At 34.9% G+C, this 21589-nt stretch overlaps 1 protein-coding gene and 1 long non-coding RNA gene across 6 annotated transcripts in view; one reads left to right on the plus strand and one right to left on the minus strand.

The window, feature by feature from the left end:
• The window catches only part of PALS1 (protein associated with LIN7 1, MAGUK p55 family member), a 78117-nt gene that overhangs the window by 42165 nt on the left and 14363 nt on the right, over positions 1–21589 (plus strand). For 4 of the 5 annotated variants that reach the window (XM_064571197.1, XM_045901053.2, XM_064571198.1 and 1 more), the window contains 5 exons: positions 8049–8126; positions 8930–9076; positions 10330–10491; positions 12213–12290; positions 20028–20211. In XM_064571197.1, the coding sequence (XP_064427267.1) occupies positions 8049–8126; positions 8930–9076; positions 10330–10491; positions 12213–12290; positions 20028–20211 (649 nt within the window). The remainder of the gene's footprint in view (positions 1–8048; positions 8127–8929; positions 9077–10329; positions 10492–12212; positions 12291–20027; positions 20212–21589) is intronic. The other variant, XM_064571196.1, reaches the window with a different exon arrangement.
• LOC129046545 (uncharacterized) overlaps positions 1–21589 on the minus strand; it is a 40574-nt gene that overhangs the window by 14590 nt on the left and 4395 nt on the right. The window contains exon 2 of the long non-coding RNA XR_010405217.1: positions 20012–20161. This is a non-coding gene — a long non-coding RNA (uncharacterized LOC129046545). The remainder of the gene's footprint in view (positions 1–20011; positions 20162–21589) is intronic.

Raw genomic sequence — 21589 nt, forward strand, 5'->3', positions numbered from 1 at the left:
TATAAAAACTCTATAGAAGGTCCAAAAAAAATAAATTTTAATGTATGATGAGAGTTTCTCTCGTTAACATGCTGACTTTGAAGTTCTAGTTTCTGCTGCTTGTGGATGTTGATATTCGGTGTCTAATGTATTCTGCAAACGTCTTTTAAATTGAAGGTTTTAAAAAGTTATAAATAAGCCATCTCCTGTTTTTTTGGGATGGAATTCTGTCATTATTATAGGATTTTAAGTTACTTTAATATTATAAAAACTAAAAATTCTGGAAGCTCATTAAGTAAATCTATTTCATTGAACCCAGACACAAGACAGTAAATGGCCTCTGGGGAAGGGTAGGACTTTGAGATCTACAGGCCTTTAAAATATCTTAGGAGGCATTTTTTTCAGATGAGCACAGAATATATTTTCTTTATTTAGGTGCATACAATGGATAAAAATCCTATGTGCAAGTGTGACTGAGAGAAGTCTTGTATCACCCAGAATAGGAGAGTGTGACCTAAGGACATATTCTAGAGAGGAGATTTTTCTGTCCACTAGAATTTAAAAGAGCTAGTTGAAACCCATTCTTTGTGCTCATCTTTCATTATTGAAATTAAATATGCAAAAATTTTAAATAAAAAAATTCCTGCAGTTTTACTTATCATAGCTTAAATGATTTTTTTTTTTTTTAAGACTTTATTTTATTTCACAGAGAGAGTGAGAGCAGGAACACAAGCAGGGGGAGCGGGAGAGGGAGAAGCAGCCTTCCTGCTGAGCAGGGGGTGCGGGGCTCGATCCCAGGACTCTGGGATCATGACCTGAGCCGAAGGCAGACGCTTAACGACTGAGTCACCCAGGCACCCCCAAATGATTTTTCTGAAAATTGCTTTCCTTACAGAGATCAAAATAATCGACATACTTTGATTTTATTTACTCACAAATACAGGTAACTTTTATTGTGTAGGGTTGGGAGGAATGCATAATAATAATCATTCTCTTCCCTGTCTTTGTCTAACTACCTCCTGGGCCTTTGTTTTGTTGAATAGAACAATGGGTGGGAAAGAGAATGAGATAAGCAACAGAGACCAAAATTGCTCCAGTTAAAGAAAGTGGCACAGACAACAGAAAGGGTGAAAAGAAAAAGGATAAAAGAGGCAACATAGCTTAAAAAGTTTTAGGAGTTGACTGCCTATCAAGAGGCACCCGGATTGAGTGAGGCAAAGAATCTACAGATGGCTTAAAGAGTAAATGCTTTGGGAGAGAAGGAAAGTGTTGAAAAGAATTTTAAAGAATTAATTTGAAAATTAGTTTTAGGATAGTGAACATATTTACATGGTTCACAATTTTAAAAGTACCATAGCAAGGAGACTTTCTGAATATTTGCTATCACATCCTTAAAATATTTTCAGTAATACTCAAGAATTGTGTTGCTTTGATGATGGTAGGATATGTGGCTGATAGTCACCTTGGGCTGAGACTAGTCTTAAATGAGTACAAACTGAGGGACCTAGTCAGGGCCACAGTGTTAAGTGGTTGTACTGCTGTGTGAATAACTTCCCCCAGAGCTGTGTCTGCACAACTCTGCGGCAGCCCTAATTTACAGTGCATAACACTTAAGAAAAGTATATACTTAGCTCATCATAGCAGAGTGTTAAATCTGATGACAAAATGATAAAAGTTTAAATGGACACGTTGCCTTTATTTTACAGCTGGAAAAATGCTACCAATCACCTAATTCAATTCTTCTGAATATTGATAGTGAGGTCAGGTGATATTTTGTGACTAGCTTAAGACTAACTAGGCTGCTCATCTGCTCAGTGCCTACTGTTTTGCTTTTATAGCATTCATAATTCCAGTCATTTTAATATGCAGTGAAGAAATTACCTCATGCTTCAGTTGTATCATTTTTACATGAAAATTAAAGTTAAAAAATACAAGAAATTTAGCAAAAGAATGTCTTAAAACATTAGGAAGTGTTCTTTGTTTTTATAGCTTTTTTAAATAGTATTTTTATAGTTTTTTATGTTAGTTAAACATTAGATATTATATAATAGATAATAAAGGCTATGAAAACTTCATATATTGAGATCCAGATTAAATCTTTGACAATCTAGAGTATTTATTAATAACCACAAATCAAGGTTTTTTTGGTCACTAAAGTGCTTTTATCAAGAAAAGGTTGAAAACTTGGGTTTCATTTAATGAACTTCTGCTTATCCAGTAAAAATGTGAGCCAGCAGACTAGGAAATAGTATTTTATTTTATTATTTGATTTTTGAGATATTGAGATATATATATACATGTGCATACATGTATAAATATATATATAACAAAAACTTGAATCCAAAAGAACTCTCACAAATTAATAGAAAAAGACTATTCAGTTTTTTTTTTTAATAGGCAAAGGACTTGAAGAGACACTCATATAAGAAGACAAAATCCAAATAGCCAATAAGTATGAAAAGGTGTTCAGATCATTAGCTAACAGAAATGCAAATTAAAACAAAATGAGATACCACTACATAGACACCAAAATGACTAAAATTAAAAAAAAAAAAAAAAAAAGACTGGCAATATCAAATGTTAGTGAACTTATGAAGCAATTGAAACTCTCGCACATTAGGGGCGCCTGGGTGGCTCAGTAGTTAAGTGTCTGCCTTCAGCTCAGGTCATGATCCCAAGGTCCTGGGCTCCAGCCCCATGTGGGACTCCCTGCTCAGCGGGGAGTCTGCTTCTCCCTCTACCACTCCGCCTGCTTGTGTTCCCTCTCTTGCTGTCTGTCTCTCTGTCAAATAAATAATCTGTAAAAAAAAAAAAAAAAAAGAAAAAAAAAAAAGAAAAGAAAAGAAACTCTCACACATTACTGGTGGAGTATAAATTGCTACTACCACTTTGGAAAGTGTTTGGCAAGCTAAAGCTTAATGTACCTATATGTTATGACCCAGCAGTTCCATTTCTGGGTATGTACCCAAGAGAAATGAAAACATATCCGCACAAAGACTTAAGTACAAATACTGTTTATAGCATTCAGATAATAACTGGGATTAACCCAGGTGTCCATTGATCAGTGAAAGTTGTTAGGCTATCACTGAGGAAGAACAATGAATAAACAATTACAGTCTAATGAAAAGTACTGTGATGGCAGTATTTGTAAGGTACCAAGAGCATGAGATAGATGTGTCTGATTCAAGGGGAGGGGACGGGAGAAAGGAAGAAATATAGATTAAAATTTAATTTGCTGAGTCTTGAAGGATGATTGGGAATTTGCCAGGAAATCCAGGAAAGAGGAAAAGCCATTCCATTGGCAAAGGGTACAAAGACTGTAGTGACTGAGGAAGTCTGGCCTGTTTCTTCAACAATGAGTAAAGGGTAGGATACAATCTTAAAAGTTAAGAGTCCAGATCCCGAAAGCCAGATAAGCCATATTAATAAGTTTAAATTTAACTTATGATGGATCTGTGTGGTAAATATTTTAAAATAATTAACTTACATGAATAGATAAAAGGAGGAAACCATATGATCAACTTGATGATGTGGAAAAGATACCTGAAAAAAATGTAGTTCCTACCCTTGATGATGAAAATTCTTAGAAAGCCAGGCACATTTTGTTAACTTAATAAAAAAATAATATCAGGTATCAATAGGGAGCATCCTGTGTAATGCTGAAATACCCAACACATTGCTTTTTAAGCCTGGAATAAGACAATCTACAGACTCTCACCTCTAATATTCAACACTTTTCTGGAGGTATTAGCTAGTGCTATGAAACAGGAAGAAGTAATGAAATAGAAAGTTGTGGGAGAAAAGCAAACTGTGAAATTGTTTCTAATTTGAATAGGCTGAATTACTTTGACAATTCAGGTAGCTGGGAGAGCTAGCATCATAGGGAACATTCATAATCATCATAGTCATCATAGGGAGCATTCATAATCATCATGATGCATGCAGAGAACAACAAGCAGTTTAGGGCTGGACCAAAAAGGTTAAGGCATGAGGAATGCCAGGTGATACGGCTGGAAAAGAAGCAGAAGTCAGATGATGCTAAGGAACTTGGACTTGATCCTGTAAATGACAGCCAACCAGAACTAAAATGTTTATATTTCTGTTCTAGAATTGAAAAGGATATTTAATGACATTGAAAAATAAAATATTTTAAAAATTAATATCAAATCAAAGCAGTTATAGAATTGTATAAATAGCATGATCTCATTTCGATAAAAGTAAGTATAATGGATAAACACAGATTTTCCCATAGTTTTGGGGTTATGGGCATATTTTTTTTGGTAACCAACTTTATTGATATATAATTTACATATGCTTAAAATGGGTACATTTATTGTATAGTTCAGTATGTTTTGACATATTACACACTTGTGTAATCTAACACCACAGTCAGGTTATAGAAGCATTCATGATTCCACTAAGCTTCCTCATGGCCCTTTACAAACAATAACCACCTCCCTCCCACTCCCCAGGCCCTAGGCCTTCACTGATATGTTTTCTGTTTTTACAAATTTGCCTTTTCTGGGCATTTCATATAAATGGAATAAGATAATATGTAGTCTTTTGTGTCTGACTTATTTTTCAAATTCATCCATGTGTTGCATGTATCAGATTTTGTAACTTCTTGCTGAGTAAGTAGTATTCCATTGTATAAGTATCCCATAATTTGTTTAACCACTCACCTGTTGATGGATATTTGAGTTGTTTCCTATTTATTATTCTAGCAGTGTGTAATGGTATATCATTTTGGTTTGTATTTACATATATTGAGCATTTTTCATAGGCTGTTTCCCTGTCTTGTCAGATTTTTTTCTCATTTAAAAGGTCAGATTGTTGGTCTTAATGAGTTCTAAGAGTTCTTAATATATTTTAGTTACAGGTTCTTTTGTCATATATCTATCTCATGGTGAATTTTGATAAAAACAAGGATAAGGATAATACAGGAGGATATATACCAGATTAATATCTCTGGGTTTGAAGGTTATGACTTTTATTTCCTTCTTTTTGGTTAACTATTTTCCAATTTTTTACATTTAACATATACCATTTCTATAATTTAAAAAAATAGTTTAAAAACGAAAAGGAGGGTGGGGGATGGGGTAACTGGGTGATGGGCATTAAGGAGGGCACGTGATGTAATGAGCACTGGTGTTATATACAACTGATGAATCACTGAATTCTACCCCTGAAACTAATAATATACTATATTTTAATTAATTGAATTTAAATAAAATTAAATTTAAAAAAAGAAAAAGGATTTTGGCTCTGAAAGAAAATAGAGAAAAATAGTGTAGCAAGAAAAGAGTATTAGATCAGGAGAGAGTATTTTCTTTTTAAAGGTAAGAGATTAGAGCATTTTTATAGGCCAATGGAAAGGAAGCAGTACAATGTAAGAATAGCCTTTTAATTCCTTAGTCCTTTGTAGAAATAATTGATGATGTGTGAGGACACTAAAATAGGTAACATATGGACTAATAGGGAAAGGAAATAAACACTTAAGAGGAGCTCTACATTTCTATAGAAGGGAAGATCTCAGAGATGTTTAGGAAAGGATATAAAAGTAAAAGGAAAAAAATGTATGTATACAAAATTATTATTGAGTTGATTTGGTACACATTGTATACCCTTAGCATTTGTAATCCAGATTTTTCTTTTCCCCTCAGAATTACTTTTCCAGCTATCAAAAGGTCAGGATCAGGGACCATAAATTTCATGTTAAATTAGCCTAGATTTGATGTATTTTAAAAAGAAAGGCTCCTTATTTTAAAAAATCAACATTTAATTGCCTCCAGCTTTGAGTTACTGCACTTGTCCATTAGTAAGGCTTTAATAGAATTCTTGAAGAAGATAATAATTGCTGTGTTAGCTATCCTGTTTATACATACAGAACTCTACAATTAGAAACATGTTTGTCTAGGAACCAAAACAAGAGAACAGGCTGGTTTGGGAACTGTCGTTGCTTTGATACACTTGTGGTCAAATTAGTTAATCCCCAAATAATCATCTCTTAGGTTTGACAGGGGAATTACTAATAAAATGATTTAAAATCGGGGCGCCTTGGTGGCTCAGTCATTAAGCGTCTACCTTCGGCTCAGGTCATGATCCCAGGGTCCTGGGATCAAGCCCCGCATCGGGCCCCCTGAGCCTGCTTCTCCTGCTCCCCCTGGAATAAGTTCCTGCTCTCACTGTCTCTCTCTCTGTCAATAAAGAAAATCTTTAAAATAAATAAATAAGTAAAATGATTTAAAATAGCCAGAAGTATTAGAGAATTACTGTTTTAATCATGAGTTACTTTTATAAAAAATTGTATATAAGAATTTATATGTTTTCATAAATGGTGATAATTTTGGTTTTGTTATCTGAATAATTGCAAAGCACTCTTTTTGGTGGGTAATTGAGTTTGGAAATAGAAAAGGGAAGAAAATCAGAGGTATTGACACTGAGAACATATATAGAATCATCTTTGGGGAAAAATAGTCCACAAAGCAAAATTTATACCTTTAAATACTTGTGGTAGAAGAAAGAAGATTGAAAATAAATGAACTGGGGGCACCTGGGTGGCTCAGTTGGTTAAGCATCCAACTCTTGATTTCGGCTCAGGTCATGATCTGACCTGGATCTGACCTTACGTTGGGCTCCAAGCTCAGTGGGGCATCTGCTTGAGATTTTCTCTCTCCCTCTCCCTCTGCCCCTCCCCCCACTAGCACTCTTTCTAAATTACTAAGTAAATAAACTCTTAAAAAATGAACAGAGCATACAGCCTAAATGATTAGAAATTGAAAAGGGGAATAAACTAAAGCAGAGGAAAGGAATTGGGATTATTTAAATGGGAAGAACGACAGATTTAAATTTAGAAGCTGGGTTTTTGAAAAGTAAAAGAAAATAGAGAAACCTTTGAAAGTTACATAAAGGAAAAAAATTCCAGTAACATTAGGAAATCTACCCTTAAAAACCCTACATGCTCAGATGAATTTGGTCACCATACAATTCTGGTGTTAAATAAGCTGTTTTAATACATAAATATAGACTATTTCCCACCTCAGTGTACTAGAATAGTATAACCTAGATACTAAAACCAGACAGTAGTTTTGCAAACCAGTGTACATGACTTGCACTCAATGAGTAGAGGCCAATCCAATTTAGGAACATTAATGTAGAAATCTTAAAATATGAATAACTCACATCTAGAAATATATTAAAGTAGTAATTTATTATGTGCCTAGGTACTGTGCTAAGCAGTTTATATGGATTATCTCAATCTTTTAAGAACCTTGAATGGTAGGTGCCATTCTACAGATAAGGAAATAAAGGCTAAAAGAAATTCATCATTATCAAGTGGAGTTTATCCTAGGAATACAAGAATTGCTCAACCTCAGGAGATTTTTTAATGTAATTACCTGTGCCTGTGGCCTGGTAGTTGTTCCATTACTCTCACGTAAGTGTATCTTGTTAGTCTGTGACTCTTTAAAGTGTCATCTCTGATTTAAAATGTAGTTATATTAACATTTTAAAACTATAACTAGTCAAACTGAGGGTTCTAGAGGGGAGGGGGGTGGGGGGATGTGTTAGCCTGGTGATGGGTATTAAGGAGGGCACGTATACTGCATGGAGCACTGGGTGTTATACGCAAACAATGAATCATGGAGCACTGCATCAGAAACTAATGATGTAATGTATAGTGATTATAACATAACATAAAAAATCAGTACAAAGGGAAAAAAATAACTAGTAACGGTTAGAATAGTTTTTCTTCCCTTATGTAATCATTATTAGTCTATTTTATGGTATGTTGGGAGAAACTTTGAAGAAGCAAACAGGTCATTCATAGTTGTAAATACCAAAATCTTATCTAGTGTATTTTTTTAAAGAATGCTCTTAACAATGATAACAAGGTTGAAAACTTGTGAGAAGAAATATATTCCTTTTTTCTCTTACAATTCTACTTTGTAGTGCTTTTCGTTCTTACAGGTAGTTTCTTACAAGTTTAAATTGTATCTTTTTTTAATATACCTGTATAGATGTTGGTGATACTTCCTATAACCTAGGAAAAATAATCTTATGTTTCTTAGGTACAAACTGTTTTGAAGCCAGTCCACCAGAAGGAAGGACAAGAATTAACTGCTTTGCTGAGTGCTCCACATATTCAGGTAGAAAATGAACAAAATGATATATAAGTGATTTTTCCAGCATTCAAAGTCTCTGATAAGTCTCTTAGGGCTAGAAGAGACCTCAGACATTATCTGTGTAGCCTGTTTGGTTTATAACTCACACTGCAAAATAATTACTATGTTGGAATACACACACACACGTTATTTTTTGATTATATATATTTTTTTAATAGTTTTTTTCTTTTTTAATATTTTATTTGACAGAGAGAGAGAGAGAGAGCGAGAGCAGGAACACAAGCAGGGGGAGTGGGAGAGGGAGAAGCAGGCTTCCCGCCGAGCAGGGAGCCCGATGTGGGACTCGATCCCGGGACTCCGGGATCATGACCTGAGCCAAAGGCAGACGCTTAACGACTGAGCCACCCAGGCGCCCTGATTATATATTTTTATATTTAAAATTAACCACATTAGTTTTGAAACAACTTTGTATTCTACACAAAAATTCTTCCCTTTTTTGGTTATATTTCCCATAAATTTTAATTATCTGTGGTGTTGGGCCTTTAAATTGATTTTGTTATTATGAAGTTTAATAAGCATTTTAGACTTTCATAACCCATCCCAGAGTTACCCTGTTATATGTAACACATCTTTTTTATTAGCTATAAAAGATACAGGGTTGCATCTGTACTTCATTAGAAAATTTGGGAACAGATCTGAATATATAAATAATTATAGCACTTCTTCTAAAGGTTTAATGATTAGAATATTAGTCAACATGATTAGATTAAAATCTGTCTACAGAAATAATGCTGCTACTTTAAATGCTGTGGATTTCTTTGAAACAGGCACTGTTACTGGCCCATGATAAGGTTGCTGAGCAGGAAATGCAGCTAGAACCCTTTATAGATGAGAGAGTTTATGAAAGCGTTGGCCAGTATGGAGGAGAAACTGTAAAAATAGTTCGTATAGAAAAGGCTCGAGATATTCCACTGGTAAGTGTTCCACATCTCTGATCTGAGATCTTTTCTACACAGGGATCTTATGTTTGGCAGGTAGTTGAAGACCCCTTTGAATTTCTAGTAGTTTTTCTTTGTTGAGGTTCATTTGCTGGAGTTCTTTTATGTTCTTAATCAGTTGAGAAAAATGTGTTCATCTTTTCTTACCTATAATTTGATGAATATAATAGCTTGTAAAGTAATTATTGAGGAACAAAGAAGGGACAAGTTATCTGCTTCATTATTCTCCCAGCTTTTTAAAAAAACAGTAATTAGAAATTCTCATCTTTGCCTTCCATTAATTCTGTTGAAATATAATTACTTATATGGTTCACATATACTTAGAAGTATGTATGTATACCTTAATGTTAATATTTTTAAAATTTTTTGTTTTTAATTTTTTTTTTATTATGTTCAGTTAGCCAGCATTTTTAATGTTTTGTATGTAAAACTTTTTTCAATCTCTTTTCTAAGTCTGCTGTAGTTGCCTTAATTTTCTTTATTTTCAGAGAAATAGTCTCGAATCTTCATGTCTCAAATTATGTCTTGAATAGTGTGGTACATAAAATAAGGACTGTATTTTATGGGCAGTTAATGTAACTAGGTTTTTTCCCCACCAGAAAAAACAAATTTTAAAATAAAAATTTAGGAGAAAAATGTTACTACATACTCTGTCTACTTTTAAGCTTTATTCTGTACTACATATTTCCATTTTTTGAATGCATATATTTCAGTTGTGCTTCCAATTTATGTAATAAATACTAATGTTTAAATACACTTTAATTTGAATTGGTGCAGCTATATTTCATATTTGAATAATAAACCAGACTATTCAGTCCTTAATCATATTTTGAATTTTAAAAAGGACTTTTATAGTTAAAAGTTGCATACACTAATTACAAATCTAAATATAGTATAACCATTTGAATAGCATCCAGCATATAGAGGACAAATTTGATTTTAGGTCTTCACATTGTTTTTAAAAGTAAGTGCATTTTTCTGTTGTTGTAGACTTCAAAAGTCTGCTTGATTTTAGAATTCAGATGCATACAGCATGTCAGAAGCAGAAAATGTTGTAAGGAAAATGGTCAACTTTCAAAGCTAATTACCATGCTTACTCTAGTTGTGTAAGTTAGTTTTTTTCTCAAGATAACTGAAGGCTAATATTGTTGAATAGAAAAGTTTTCAATGAAGAAATGTTTAATAAAAAAGTACATTTTTATTTTAAATTAGATACTGCCTTTTTTTAGGGTGCTACAGTTCGTAATGAAATGGATTCTGTCATCATTAGTCGGATAGTAAAAGGAGGTGCTGCAGAGAAAAGTGGTCTATTACATGAAGGAGATGAGGTTCTGGAAATTAATGGCATTGAAATTCGAGGAAAAGATGTCAATGAGGTTTTTGACTTGTTGGTAAGTTGATACAGAAGAGTAACTGATAGGTTCTTAAAAGCTGTTTTCTTTGTTAAAAGAAAGACTTTTTAAAAGACTTAAAAATGCAGTATTTAAAAAATAATTATTAAGAACACTAGGCAATTTCTAGCCTAAATTTCACATAATGTAATTATTTCCACAGTATTTTTTAGTAGAGTTTTATTTTGGTATGATTACCACTGTTATTTTTTTTATTTTGAGCTTTATTACTACTAGGTATATTTTATTTGCCTCTGAAATCACTAATATAACTAATTAATTCTTTGATATATATATATTGAGTGCCTATTATGTGCTAGCCACTAGGAAAATAGTGACAAAACAAAGTCCATGCTGTAATCATTTTTTAAGTTCATTTTTTTTTTTAATTTTCTTCAACTGATTGCTGTTTCCTTAACAATATTAGGTAATAGCATGGTATTAATGTACACTGTCCAACATAATAGCCAATAGCTACATGTGCTAGTTATTTAGATTTAAAATTCCGTTCCCCATTCATACTGGCTGCATTTCAGGTGTTCAAGAGCAGTATATAGCAAATGGCTTCCATATTAAGATGTAGATATAGAACATTTCCATCATTGTAGAACGTTCTATTGGACAGTGCCAGTATAATCAGGAAGCCATTTTATAGTCAGTCTTTGAGGGCAATTTATTATCACTTTGTATATATCCACAAACCAGATTCATAGTCCTATTTACGGCATCAGTAGTTACAGTAGAATCTCTCCTATCTTCTGACATTTGTTGAAGAATCTAGAAAACATCCTTATTTTCACCTGCCCTCATTCATTGCTTTGGTAAAGCAGTGTTAGTAGTCATCATTTTTAGGCCTTGTTTTATTGGCTGTTGTCTCTGTTGAGCACTGCTCCCTGCTATGTCAGGACCAGAAGTTGTGATTACTGTTTAGGCTGGAGGTATCTGAACAAGGTAGTCAGTGGTGTACTGGGAAATAATAGCTAACAGTAACACTATACAGTTAAAAAACAGAATGGGTGACAGAGACTGGGTATCTAGGAAGTGGGAATATATTTGTATATTTGCATCACTTTTCTAATCCTGGTCACAATTACTATTTCAAATTCTACTGTGTTAAAATTGATGTTTGCCAGAGTAGATGACCCAGAACTGTTATAGCACTGTGGTATTTTCCAAACTTTCGCTGTGGGATCTTCCTTTTTTTTTTTTTTTTTTTTTAATATTTTATTTATTTATTTATTTGACAGAGAGAGACACAGTGAGAGAGGGAACACAAGCAAGGGGGAGTGGGAGAGGGAGAAGCAGACTTCCTGCGGAGCAGGGAGCCCAGTGCACGGCTCAGTCCCGGGACCCTGGATCATGACCTGAGCAGAAGGTAGACGCTTAATTGACTGAGCCACCCAGGCACCCCCACTGTGGGATCTTCCTAAGCTTACACAAAATGGAAGACAAAAACCAAAGACTTCTGGGATAAGTGGCTTTCTCCAGTGGACCAGAATACAGAATGCCACATTCCTGGGTAGCTCTACTATAATGGAGTCCATGAAAGGTCTAATTTATGCTTCCTGATGAAATGGCATTCATCTTTACCAACTATTTAAAAGGTCTTCTAGGGGATCCAGAATAGTCCAGTTTAGGGAATATTGATCATAACATCATAACATCATAGAACAATTTTCATAAAGAGAGATTTTTAAAATAACCTGATCTTTCTATTGCAGTCTGATATGCATGGTACTCTGACATTTGTTCTGATTCCTAGTCAACAGATCAAGCCTCCTCCTGCCAAGGAAACAGTAGTAAGTGATTTTTTTATGTTCATTATTTATTGTCTGATGTCTACTGTTTATTTAATTAATAAACTTTATTTTTTTAGAGTAGTTTTAGATTCACAGCAAAATTGAACAAAGTTACCACATATGCATACCTCCACTATCAGCATCTTGTATCATTTGTTACACTGATGAATCAGTGCTTTCATTATTTCTCATTAGGATTCACTTTTGTTGTACATCCTGTGGGTTTTGACAAATATATAATTTATATGTATCCACATTGTATCATACAGAAGTTTGACTGCCCTAAAAATCCTCTGTGCTCTGCCTATTCATCACTTCCTCCCCTCCCCAACCCATGGCAACCACTGATCCCCATAATTTTGTCTTTTCCATAATGTCATATAGTTGGAATCATACAGTATGTAGCCTTTTCAGATTGGCTTTTTACATGAATGATAAGCATTTAAGTTTCCTCCATGTCTTTTCTTAGCTTTTGGTAGCTCATTTTTTTTAGCGCCAAATAATATTCCATTATCTGGTAATATAATAGTTTATCCACTTACCTACCGAAGAATATCTTAGTTGCTTCCAAGTTTTGGTAGCTACCAATAAAGCTACTATAAACATCCCTGTGCAGGTTTTTTTGTGTGGACATGTTTTCATCTCATTTGGGTAAATACCAAGGAATCAAAAACTTAACATCCACACAAAACTTACACATGAATGTTTACTTTTGAGTATTAGAAATGTCACTTTATCTATTTATTTATTAGATTTTTTTTATATATTAGCACAAGCTGGGGGGAGGGGGAGTGGAGGAAGCAGATGCCCCACTGAGCAGGGAGCCCAATGCGGGACTCGATCCCAGGACCCTGGAATCATGACCTGAGCTGAAGGCAGACGCTTAACTTACTGAGCCACCCAGGCGCCCCTAGAAATGTCACTGTAATTATTTCTTACATTCAAGTAAAAGGTAAATTCAGTTTTTATTTAAAGAAATATTAATATTTCAGATTTATTAAACTCTGAAAAGTAAAAAGTAGAACATACTTCCAGAATTTTTATGAATTCTAACTTTTGTCAGAATTTTTCTGTCATTATAGGTCGTTTATTTAACTTAAACATACTTAGAGTAGGGTGAAAAAGTGCTTTTACAAAGTATGCACAACTTTAATTTTAGAATATATATTGCTCTTTATGTTAAACATTTTTTCAACTAGCTGTAGTAACAGACAGACTTAATTATTATACGACCTAACAGTTCCACTCCTAGGTATATATCCAAGAGAATTGAAAACATACATCCTCACAAAAAATCATACATGAATGTGCATAGCAGCATTATTTTATTAACCAGAAAGTAGAAACAGCCCAAATGTCTGCTAGATGATGAATGGAAAGTGAAATGTGGTATATCCATAGAAAGGAATATTATTTGGCAATCAAAAGGAATAAAGTACTGATTCATGCTACAACATGGATGAAACCTTGAAAAAATTAGGCTAAGTGAAAGAAGCCAGTCACAAATGGCCGTGTATTGGTCATTTATATGAAATGTCCAGAGTTGGTAAATCTGTAGAGATAGAAAGTAGTTTAGGAGTTCCTTAGGTATAGGGAAGGGGAGTTAGGAGGGTATGGGAGTGATTCCTAATGAGTATGGGGTTTCCTTTTGGGGTGATAAAAATGTAAAATTGTTTATGGTTGCACAACTCTGAATTTACTAAAAACTAATTGTATACAGTAATGACTTTTATAATATATGAATTATTTCTCAGTAAAGCTGTTAAAAAATTATAGACTTCAAAATGAGTTACATGGAAGGCTGATCTATTACATCTGTTATTAACTTTTACAAAAAACGTAACACTTTGAAAGAGGACACAGTTTCATTTTTTTTCTCAATATTTCATCACAGTTATGCTTTATATTTTGGCTGTCATTTCACATTTGCCTTTATTCCTTACGGAACATATTGAAGTTGATGTTACATCTGCAACCTTCCTTCTGTTTAAAGTTCTTTATAAGAAGAAAAATGAGGAAATAGTTTGTCTCTGAATTCCAGCAGCCTCAATATCTCTCTATGCCTTTTCCTATGTCTCTCCTGTGAACAAGAATTTGGATATTAAATATAGGATGATCTGGTTTGTATTTAAAAAAACACTTCTGGCTACTGTGTAGAAATTGAATTAGTAGAGCCAATAATGGAAGCAAGGAGATTTAGGAAACTGAAGTCGTCATAAAGTATGATGATGGCTTAAACTAGGATGATAGTGGCAGTGGAGAAAATGGATCAGGCTGTGTTCTAGAAGTAGAGATGGCAGGACCTTGTAATGAACATGGAGGGTGAAGGAAGGAGGAAGAATGCCTGAGTAACTTAACTGGGCGGATAGTGGTGCTGGTTATTACTGAAGGGAAGTCTGAAGGAAAAACAGATTTGGGGAGAAAAATGAAGAGGCCCATTTTCCAGGTTTGAAGGGCATTCAGGTAGACATACTGAGAACATAGAACTGAATATATCAGGGGTGCCTAGGTGGCTCAGTCAGTTGGGCATTTGACTCTTGGTTTCGGCTCAGGTCATGATCTCAGGGTCATGAGATTCATCCCCATGTAGGGCTTTGTGCTTGTGGGGAGTCTGCTTGAGAGTCTCTCTTCCCCTCTCCCTCTGCCTCCCCCATGCACTCACACACTCTCACTCTCTAAAATAAATAAACCTTTAAAAAAAAGAATATATCAGTCTGGAATTCTAAGGAGAGATCTGGGCTATAGTTGTATTTACTGCGGGGAGAGCAGGTCAGAGGAGCAGTCTGTTTATATGTACTTGATGTGTTTGCAAAATTTAAAAATAATTGTTTAAGGATGTTCACATTCACAATTTATAAAGATAACTGGGTTGGAAGGAAAAGTTGAGAACCACTGCTGTCAAATGTATTTACTTCTCTGTTAGAGGTATAAAATGTATTATCGAATTTTCATCTTAATTTTTTTTCTCATTTAGAAGATGATCTGGAATTTTATTAATGCAGTAAGGTTTTATGAATACATATTAGAGATACCAAAAATATAGAAAATTTCCGTGTATATTAGAAGGCCATCCCTTTTCAAGTTAGGGCAGTTGCTTTTTTAAGTTTGCTATTACCTTAAAGTCATATTTCTGTCTGCCTTCTACTAAGTATCTTTTGGATGTCCCACATACCCCAAACTTCTCATGTAAAAAAATGGAAGCAAACAATAAAGATAATCCTTTTTTTTTTTAAGATTTTATTTATCTATTTGAGAGAGAGAGAGAGTACGCGCACACATGAGCTGGAGGGGGGGCGGGCAGAAGCAAACTCCCTGCCGCTGAGCAGGGAGCCCGATGCAGGAACTTGATCCCAGGACCCTGGAATCATGACCTGAGCCGAAGGCAGACGCTTAACAGACTGAGCCACCCAGACACCCAAAGATAATCCTTCTTGAGTGGGCATTGGGAGGAGCAATCTCAGGTTGGAGGAGGATTTTGAAAACTGTTGCTTGACACTGCAAAGGCTTTTCTTGATGCCGTCCTTAATATATATATAGTGTGAGTGAGGGGTAAAGTTTAGGCCAAGCTAAAGGAAGATAACACTTTCAAATTCTTTTCTCTTCCACCAATAATTTAAAATTCAAAATAAATCTATAATAAATAAAGAAATAAAAATTAAAAAGGAAAATTATTTTGGAATATTGAATCCCTTAGGAAAGATGTAAATAAATTGATGAAACATTATCTCTTTACTATATCCCCATCGTTAGGACTTCAAATGTGAATAGCTTACGAGCTTACGGGTACTAAAAAAAAGGCAAAGAGAAGAATGTTAGGCTGGAAGATAATTGTATTTAAACAATCCTGTAATCCTATAATTTGAAATTCAGAAGATTTTGTTTCATTTAGAAAGCAAAGACTGTTTTGATTAGTACGGAGCCTGTTTAAGATTCTCTCTCTCCCTCTCTTAAAAAAGTGGGGGGGGGGGCTCTGTTTTCTTTTGTATGGTAAACTAAATTAGCCACTAACAGAGTTGGAGAAGAAAGATGGATGAAGATAACTTCTAGCACTAATAAGAATTGATCAGTTAGATTATATGGATAGAAGTCATATAGAGCATGTCAAGGCATTGCTCAGACTTTAACTCAACCAAATGGTTCATCTCTGATGTGAAATAAATTTTGCTCTTAATTTTAGGGGGTACATTTTAAACAGCACTAGATAAACTTATTATATAAGCAAAGCATTTCTCCTCTGCACTCTTCTTCAGCCTACACAGAGAGAGGCTCCATTCCAAACCAGCTAAATCTGAGGAGTCAAGGGGTAGTGATACCTAGGCAAGAGGAGAGAGAAAAGCATCTCTGGCTGATTTTGTCGACCTTTGGCAAAAGTCATAGATCTAGATATAGCCTCCACAGTGATCTAATTAGTTTCCCTCAGGGTAGTAGTTCCCTAAAATTTTTAAGGTACATTTTATTTTTTATTTTTTTTAAAAGATTATTTGACAGAGAGAGAGTGCATAAGCACAACAGGGGGAGTGGCAGGCAGAGGGAGAAGCAGGCTCCCCGCAGAGCAGGGAGCCCGATGGTAGGACTTGATCCCAGGACCCTGGGATCATAACCTGAGCCGAAGGCAGACGCTTAACGACTGAGCCACCGAGGCACCCCTTAGGGTACATTTTAAATGGCATTTATATAACAGTTATCCAAGGAAGCTAGTTAAAATGAAGAATCCTGAAGTCTGAGATACGGCAAAAGAATTTAGTATTTTGGGGGCGCCTGGGTGGCTCAGTTGGTTAAGCGGCTGCCTTCGGCTTGGGTCATGATCCCAGGATCCTGGGATCGAGCCCCGCATCGGGCCCTGCTCAGCGGAGAGTCTGCTTCTCCCTCTCCCACTCCCCCTGCTTCTGTTCCCTCTCTTGCTGTGTCTCTCTCTGTCAAATAAATAAATAAAATCTTGAAAAAAAAAAAAAAGAATTTAGTATTTTGATAAACATTCCAAGCAGGTGATCTGAGGAGAACACTTTGAAAATGTGCTGGGTATTGCCTTCAGAAAGTTATTTGATAAAATCATCAATCAGGTGACCAAGTTAGTCTGATTTCACAGATCTCTAAAAGCTGCTAACAAAAATGATCTCTTCACCACCTTAAATAATCCCTGTAATTCCATATTTAGATTTCCAAGACTTTTTGGCTAAAAAGCAACAATTTAAGCAGATTTTGGAAGCATTGATTGACAGAGATGATAAGCAGTTTTTTGATAATCCTACATATTAGGTACTTCTAGATTATCCTACATCTTACGCCAAGATTACAAAATTGTATGTATCTCTCTTTAACCAGTCTCTCAACTGTGTTTTGACTCTCTGCTAGCTTTGTATAACTTTCTAAAATTCACTTTTGATTTTACCTGGCAGAGTTTTCAAGATTTTTATCAAAACTCTGTTTTCACATCAAGAAAAAGGCTTGTTAGGGCACTCTATAGTTGGAATGCAGCAGAACACGGTCTAAATGAATGAGTTCTCTTAACCATATTTAACCCAAGAGTGAATACTATGTGATTCTATTTGTATGAAGTAAAATACCAGGGAAGGTAATCTATGCTTCCAGGAATCAGGATGATGTTTACCCTGGAGGACGTAGGGTAGTTAGTGACTGAAAGGGGCATGAGGGGCAGGGCTCCTGGGGTGCTGGTCATAGTCTGGTTCTTGATTTGGGTGCTGTATGTTTCATTTGTGAAAATTCATTGAGCCATACACTTACGATTTTGTGTATTATTGAACTTATGGAGTATATCCATGAAAAGCTACCCCCCAAAAAGACTAGTATGTAAATTCTGCATTTTTAACTGGATCATTTGATTGCTTTACCTCATTGTTGTTATTGTATATATTGGGACTTAGATTTCCTCATTTCCTCTTTACAGTAGTAATATACTTTTCTGAAATTATAAAAGTATTTAATGACACCCTCAAGCATAATTTCTGAAAGACGCTGCTGCTTTCATGAGAATTCTTGGTTATGCCTTATTATGAAGAGATAGATATATATACATATATATATCTTTATCACTTAGAAAGTATTTTATCAAATTTCATGTCTATCATCGATTGAGAATAGTCAATTTTGTGTTTTAGGAGCTGCAAAAAGATCCTGTCTTCTCATAAAACAGTTTTTGAGGTAGACCAGTATTATCTTTATGATAGGTGGCCTCAGTTTTGGCAAGGGTAAAAGGCTTCTTAGTTAAGGAAAGACAAGTAACAATTGGATAGAAAAGGACTCTGAATTAGAAGATTCTTAGGATGTCAATCAGTTGCTTGGCTCATTGAGCTGCAGTTTAACCTATATGGAGCAGAAATACTCACTGCGTACAGGTGTTGGATTTCATTAGACAAAAAATGGACTACTTAAGAGGTTTTGGAAATGGCCACATGCCACTTAACCAGATGGGATGAAAATTACAGATGGAGAAGTTCAAAAGAATATTAATACTAATTCCTTTATAACTTCTTAGAATTAAGATGACTTTGTTACATCTTATGGAGGTATACTGGAGGAAAGAATATAGGCAATAACTTAGCTTTCAAGAAGATTCATGTGAGGGGCGCCTGGGTGGCTCAGTTGGTTAAGTGACTGCCTTCGGCTCAGGTCATGATCCTGGAGTCCCGGGATCGAGTCCCGCATCGGGCTCCCTGCTCAGCGTGGAGTCTGCTTCTCCCTCTGACCCTCCCCCCTCTCATGCTCTCTCTGTCTCATTCTCTCTCTCAAATAAATAAATAAAAAATCTTTAAAAAAAAAAAAAAGAAGATTCATGTGAATCTTACCTACCTTTAATGCTGTAAGTCTAACATTTTTTGATATGCAAAAATACACTGTTAGCAAAAATTATAACTAGTACCACTAGTTAAATTTCAAAGCCTACAAATAGAACACAACAGGAATTTATTATCAATTTGATTTAGGGGTGCCTGGGTGGCTCAGTTGTTAGGCATCTGCCTTCAGCTCGGGTCATGATCCCAGGGTCCTGGGATCGAGCCCCGCATTGGGCTCCTGCTTGGCGGGAAGCTTGCTTCTCCCTCTCCCACTCCCCCTGCTTGTGTTCCCTCTCTCGCTGTGTCTCTCTCTGTCAAATAAATAAATCTTTAAAAAAAAATTAATTTGATTTAGATAATTTTAGCAGTTTGGGGTGTGATTGTTTATGAATCTAAACACATCCCTTTGAAAGAAACACTGAGAGAAGTCGAAGACACAGTTACATTGACCGTGTATTCAGGAAGGGATGACAGCACCTGGGAAACAGACACTCTTCTATGAAGGGGACAGATGTGGTGAGGTTTAGTCTGCCTTTCCGGGTGGTTGTGGTTTAGAAATTACATACCTTATTGCAGAGTCATTGTTTTCACCGGTCAGGAATGGAGGGTGAAGGGGTCTCAGTTACATTCCCTCCTGCTTCTCTCAAGCCTTTGAGGCCCCTGAGCATGTCAGGTTTGTTAGTAGCTAACAGTGCAATGCTCTGCGTACTCTTGTATGGTTTTGTTTGTTTTTTACTCTTGTACATGTTTGCAGTTAACAGAGATGAACTTAATTGAAGAAAACAGAAGCCTGAGAAAATACTGCTGTTACTTAACTAAACCTCCCTGCTTTCAACTCATAATTGCTTTACACTAATGAAAAATTGTAACATTTTAATGTTTACGCTAAATATTTTGTTATTTTATCATTACTCTTATTTTGATTTTTACCTTTTTTATCTTTTAGATCCATGTGAAAGCTCATTTTGATTATGACCCCTCAGATGACCCTTATGTTCCATGTCGAGAATTAGGTCTGTCTTTCCAAAAAGGGGATATACTTCATGTCATCAGTCAAGAAGATCCAAATTGGTGGCAAGCCTACAGGGAAGGGGATGAAGATAATCAACCTCTAGCTGGGCTCATTCCAGGTAAAAGACAATACAGTAGAACATATTTAAAAGAACATTTAAAATACAAGCCTTCACAGAGAAAAACTCACTTTTTCATGCAGTTGGGTCTTTATGTGTATTAATAAGGTCACAGAAAGCTACACATCCTCTGTTTTAAGATCCAAAAGCTAAAAACAAGTTTTTTCTATACTCAGTCATATTTCAGAGAATGAGGAATGGGCTTCTTTTATTAACTTTAGAGGATGATGCTATACCCCTGATTCTTCGCAGTAACAGACATGGGACATTCCTCTAAAATCCCTGGAGTACTGAGTAGCCATCATGTTCTGCTTAGTGCTTGTGCCAGATATCAATCTGATATCTTCTCATCATGCCAGCCTTAGCCCATAAATATTTAGAACTAGAGTATATTGAGTGATTACATTGAGTTTCTGAAAGATGCATCAAGGGGATTTGGGTGATATCATTTGTAAGTCTTTTTATAGGACAAATAAAGTGTTAGAATTAGAAGATTAAAGAGGTCATATTGTCCACCTCACATTAATGTCTGCTGCCATTACAACAGTCTACATACGTATGTACTATAAAAATGTGCCATAGAAGTACATGACTTAATGTTTTTAAACATTTTAAAGTGTAACTGATCAAAATTTTGTTCCCTATTTTTTTCTGAATCTGTCAAAATCAGATACTTATTTAAAGAAAAATTTTTTTTACTTATTTTTAAATTTTAATGCTCTTAAAATTTCCCCTGTCTTCATAGTTACTTGTTTTTACTAGGAATGCAATCTGTATAGCTCCTAAAGATAACCTGGTTATCTTTAATACTTCTTATGTATACCAAACTCAGTATTAATGTTTTTGCTTGTGTTCTTATGAAATGCACTAAATTCTACAGATTATCCCAACATAGATGGAATTTGCTTATTGATTTCAAGAAATCCTTGGCTTGAAACAAAAAGAAGATACAAAAATTTTAAAAGTAGAACTCTAATCCAAATTTTCTAAGTAAAACCACTTTTATCCTCCAGAAAAAATACATTTGATTTTAAGGTAGATATCTGAAAAGAAGATGAAAATCAAAAACCTTGAGAGCCTCCTATATTAAGATCTTAATTCTGACAGGAAAAACATTGTATGTTTTTCATATATCTATATCACTGGTACCTTAAAGGTGGAAATAAAAAAAAATCATTAAAACATACACGTACATATGAAGAAAAAGGGATTGAGAATAATAAATGCAAGGGAATATATTGAGTGGTATCTTAAAATCAAAAAGTGATGAATGTTCACATATTTTGTAAAGTTAACTCCTGGAATTAATTTGTTTGATTTGAGATAATTCTAAATGATCCAGAACCAGGATCCAGCATAGTACTTTCCACTTAGTAAG

The sequence above is a fragment of the Mirounga angustirostris genome, unplaced genomic scaffold (assembly GCF_029215605.1).
Source record: "Mirounga angustirostris isolate CCGP_5_RB_7025 unplaced genomic scaffold, mMirAng1.0.hap1 SCAF_9, whole genome shotgun sequence".
Lineage (NCBI taxonomy): Eukaryota > Metazoa > Chordata > Mammalia > Carnivora > Phocidae > Mirounga > Mirounga angustirostris.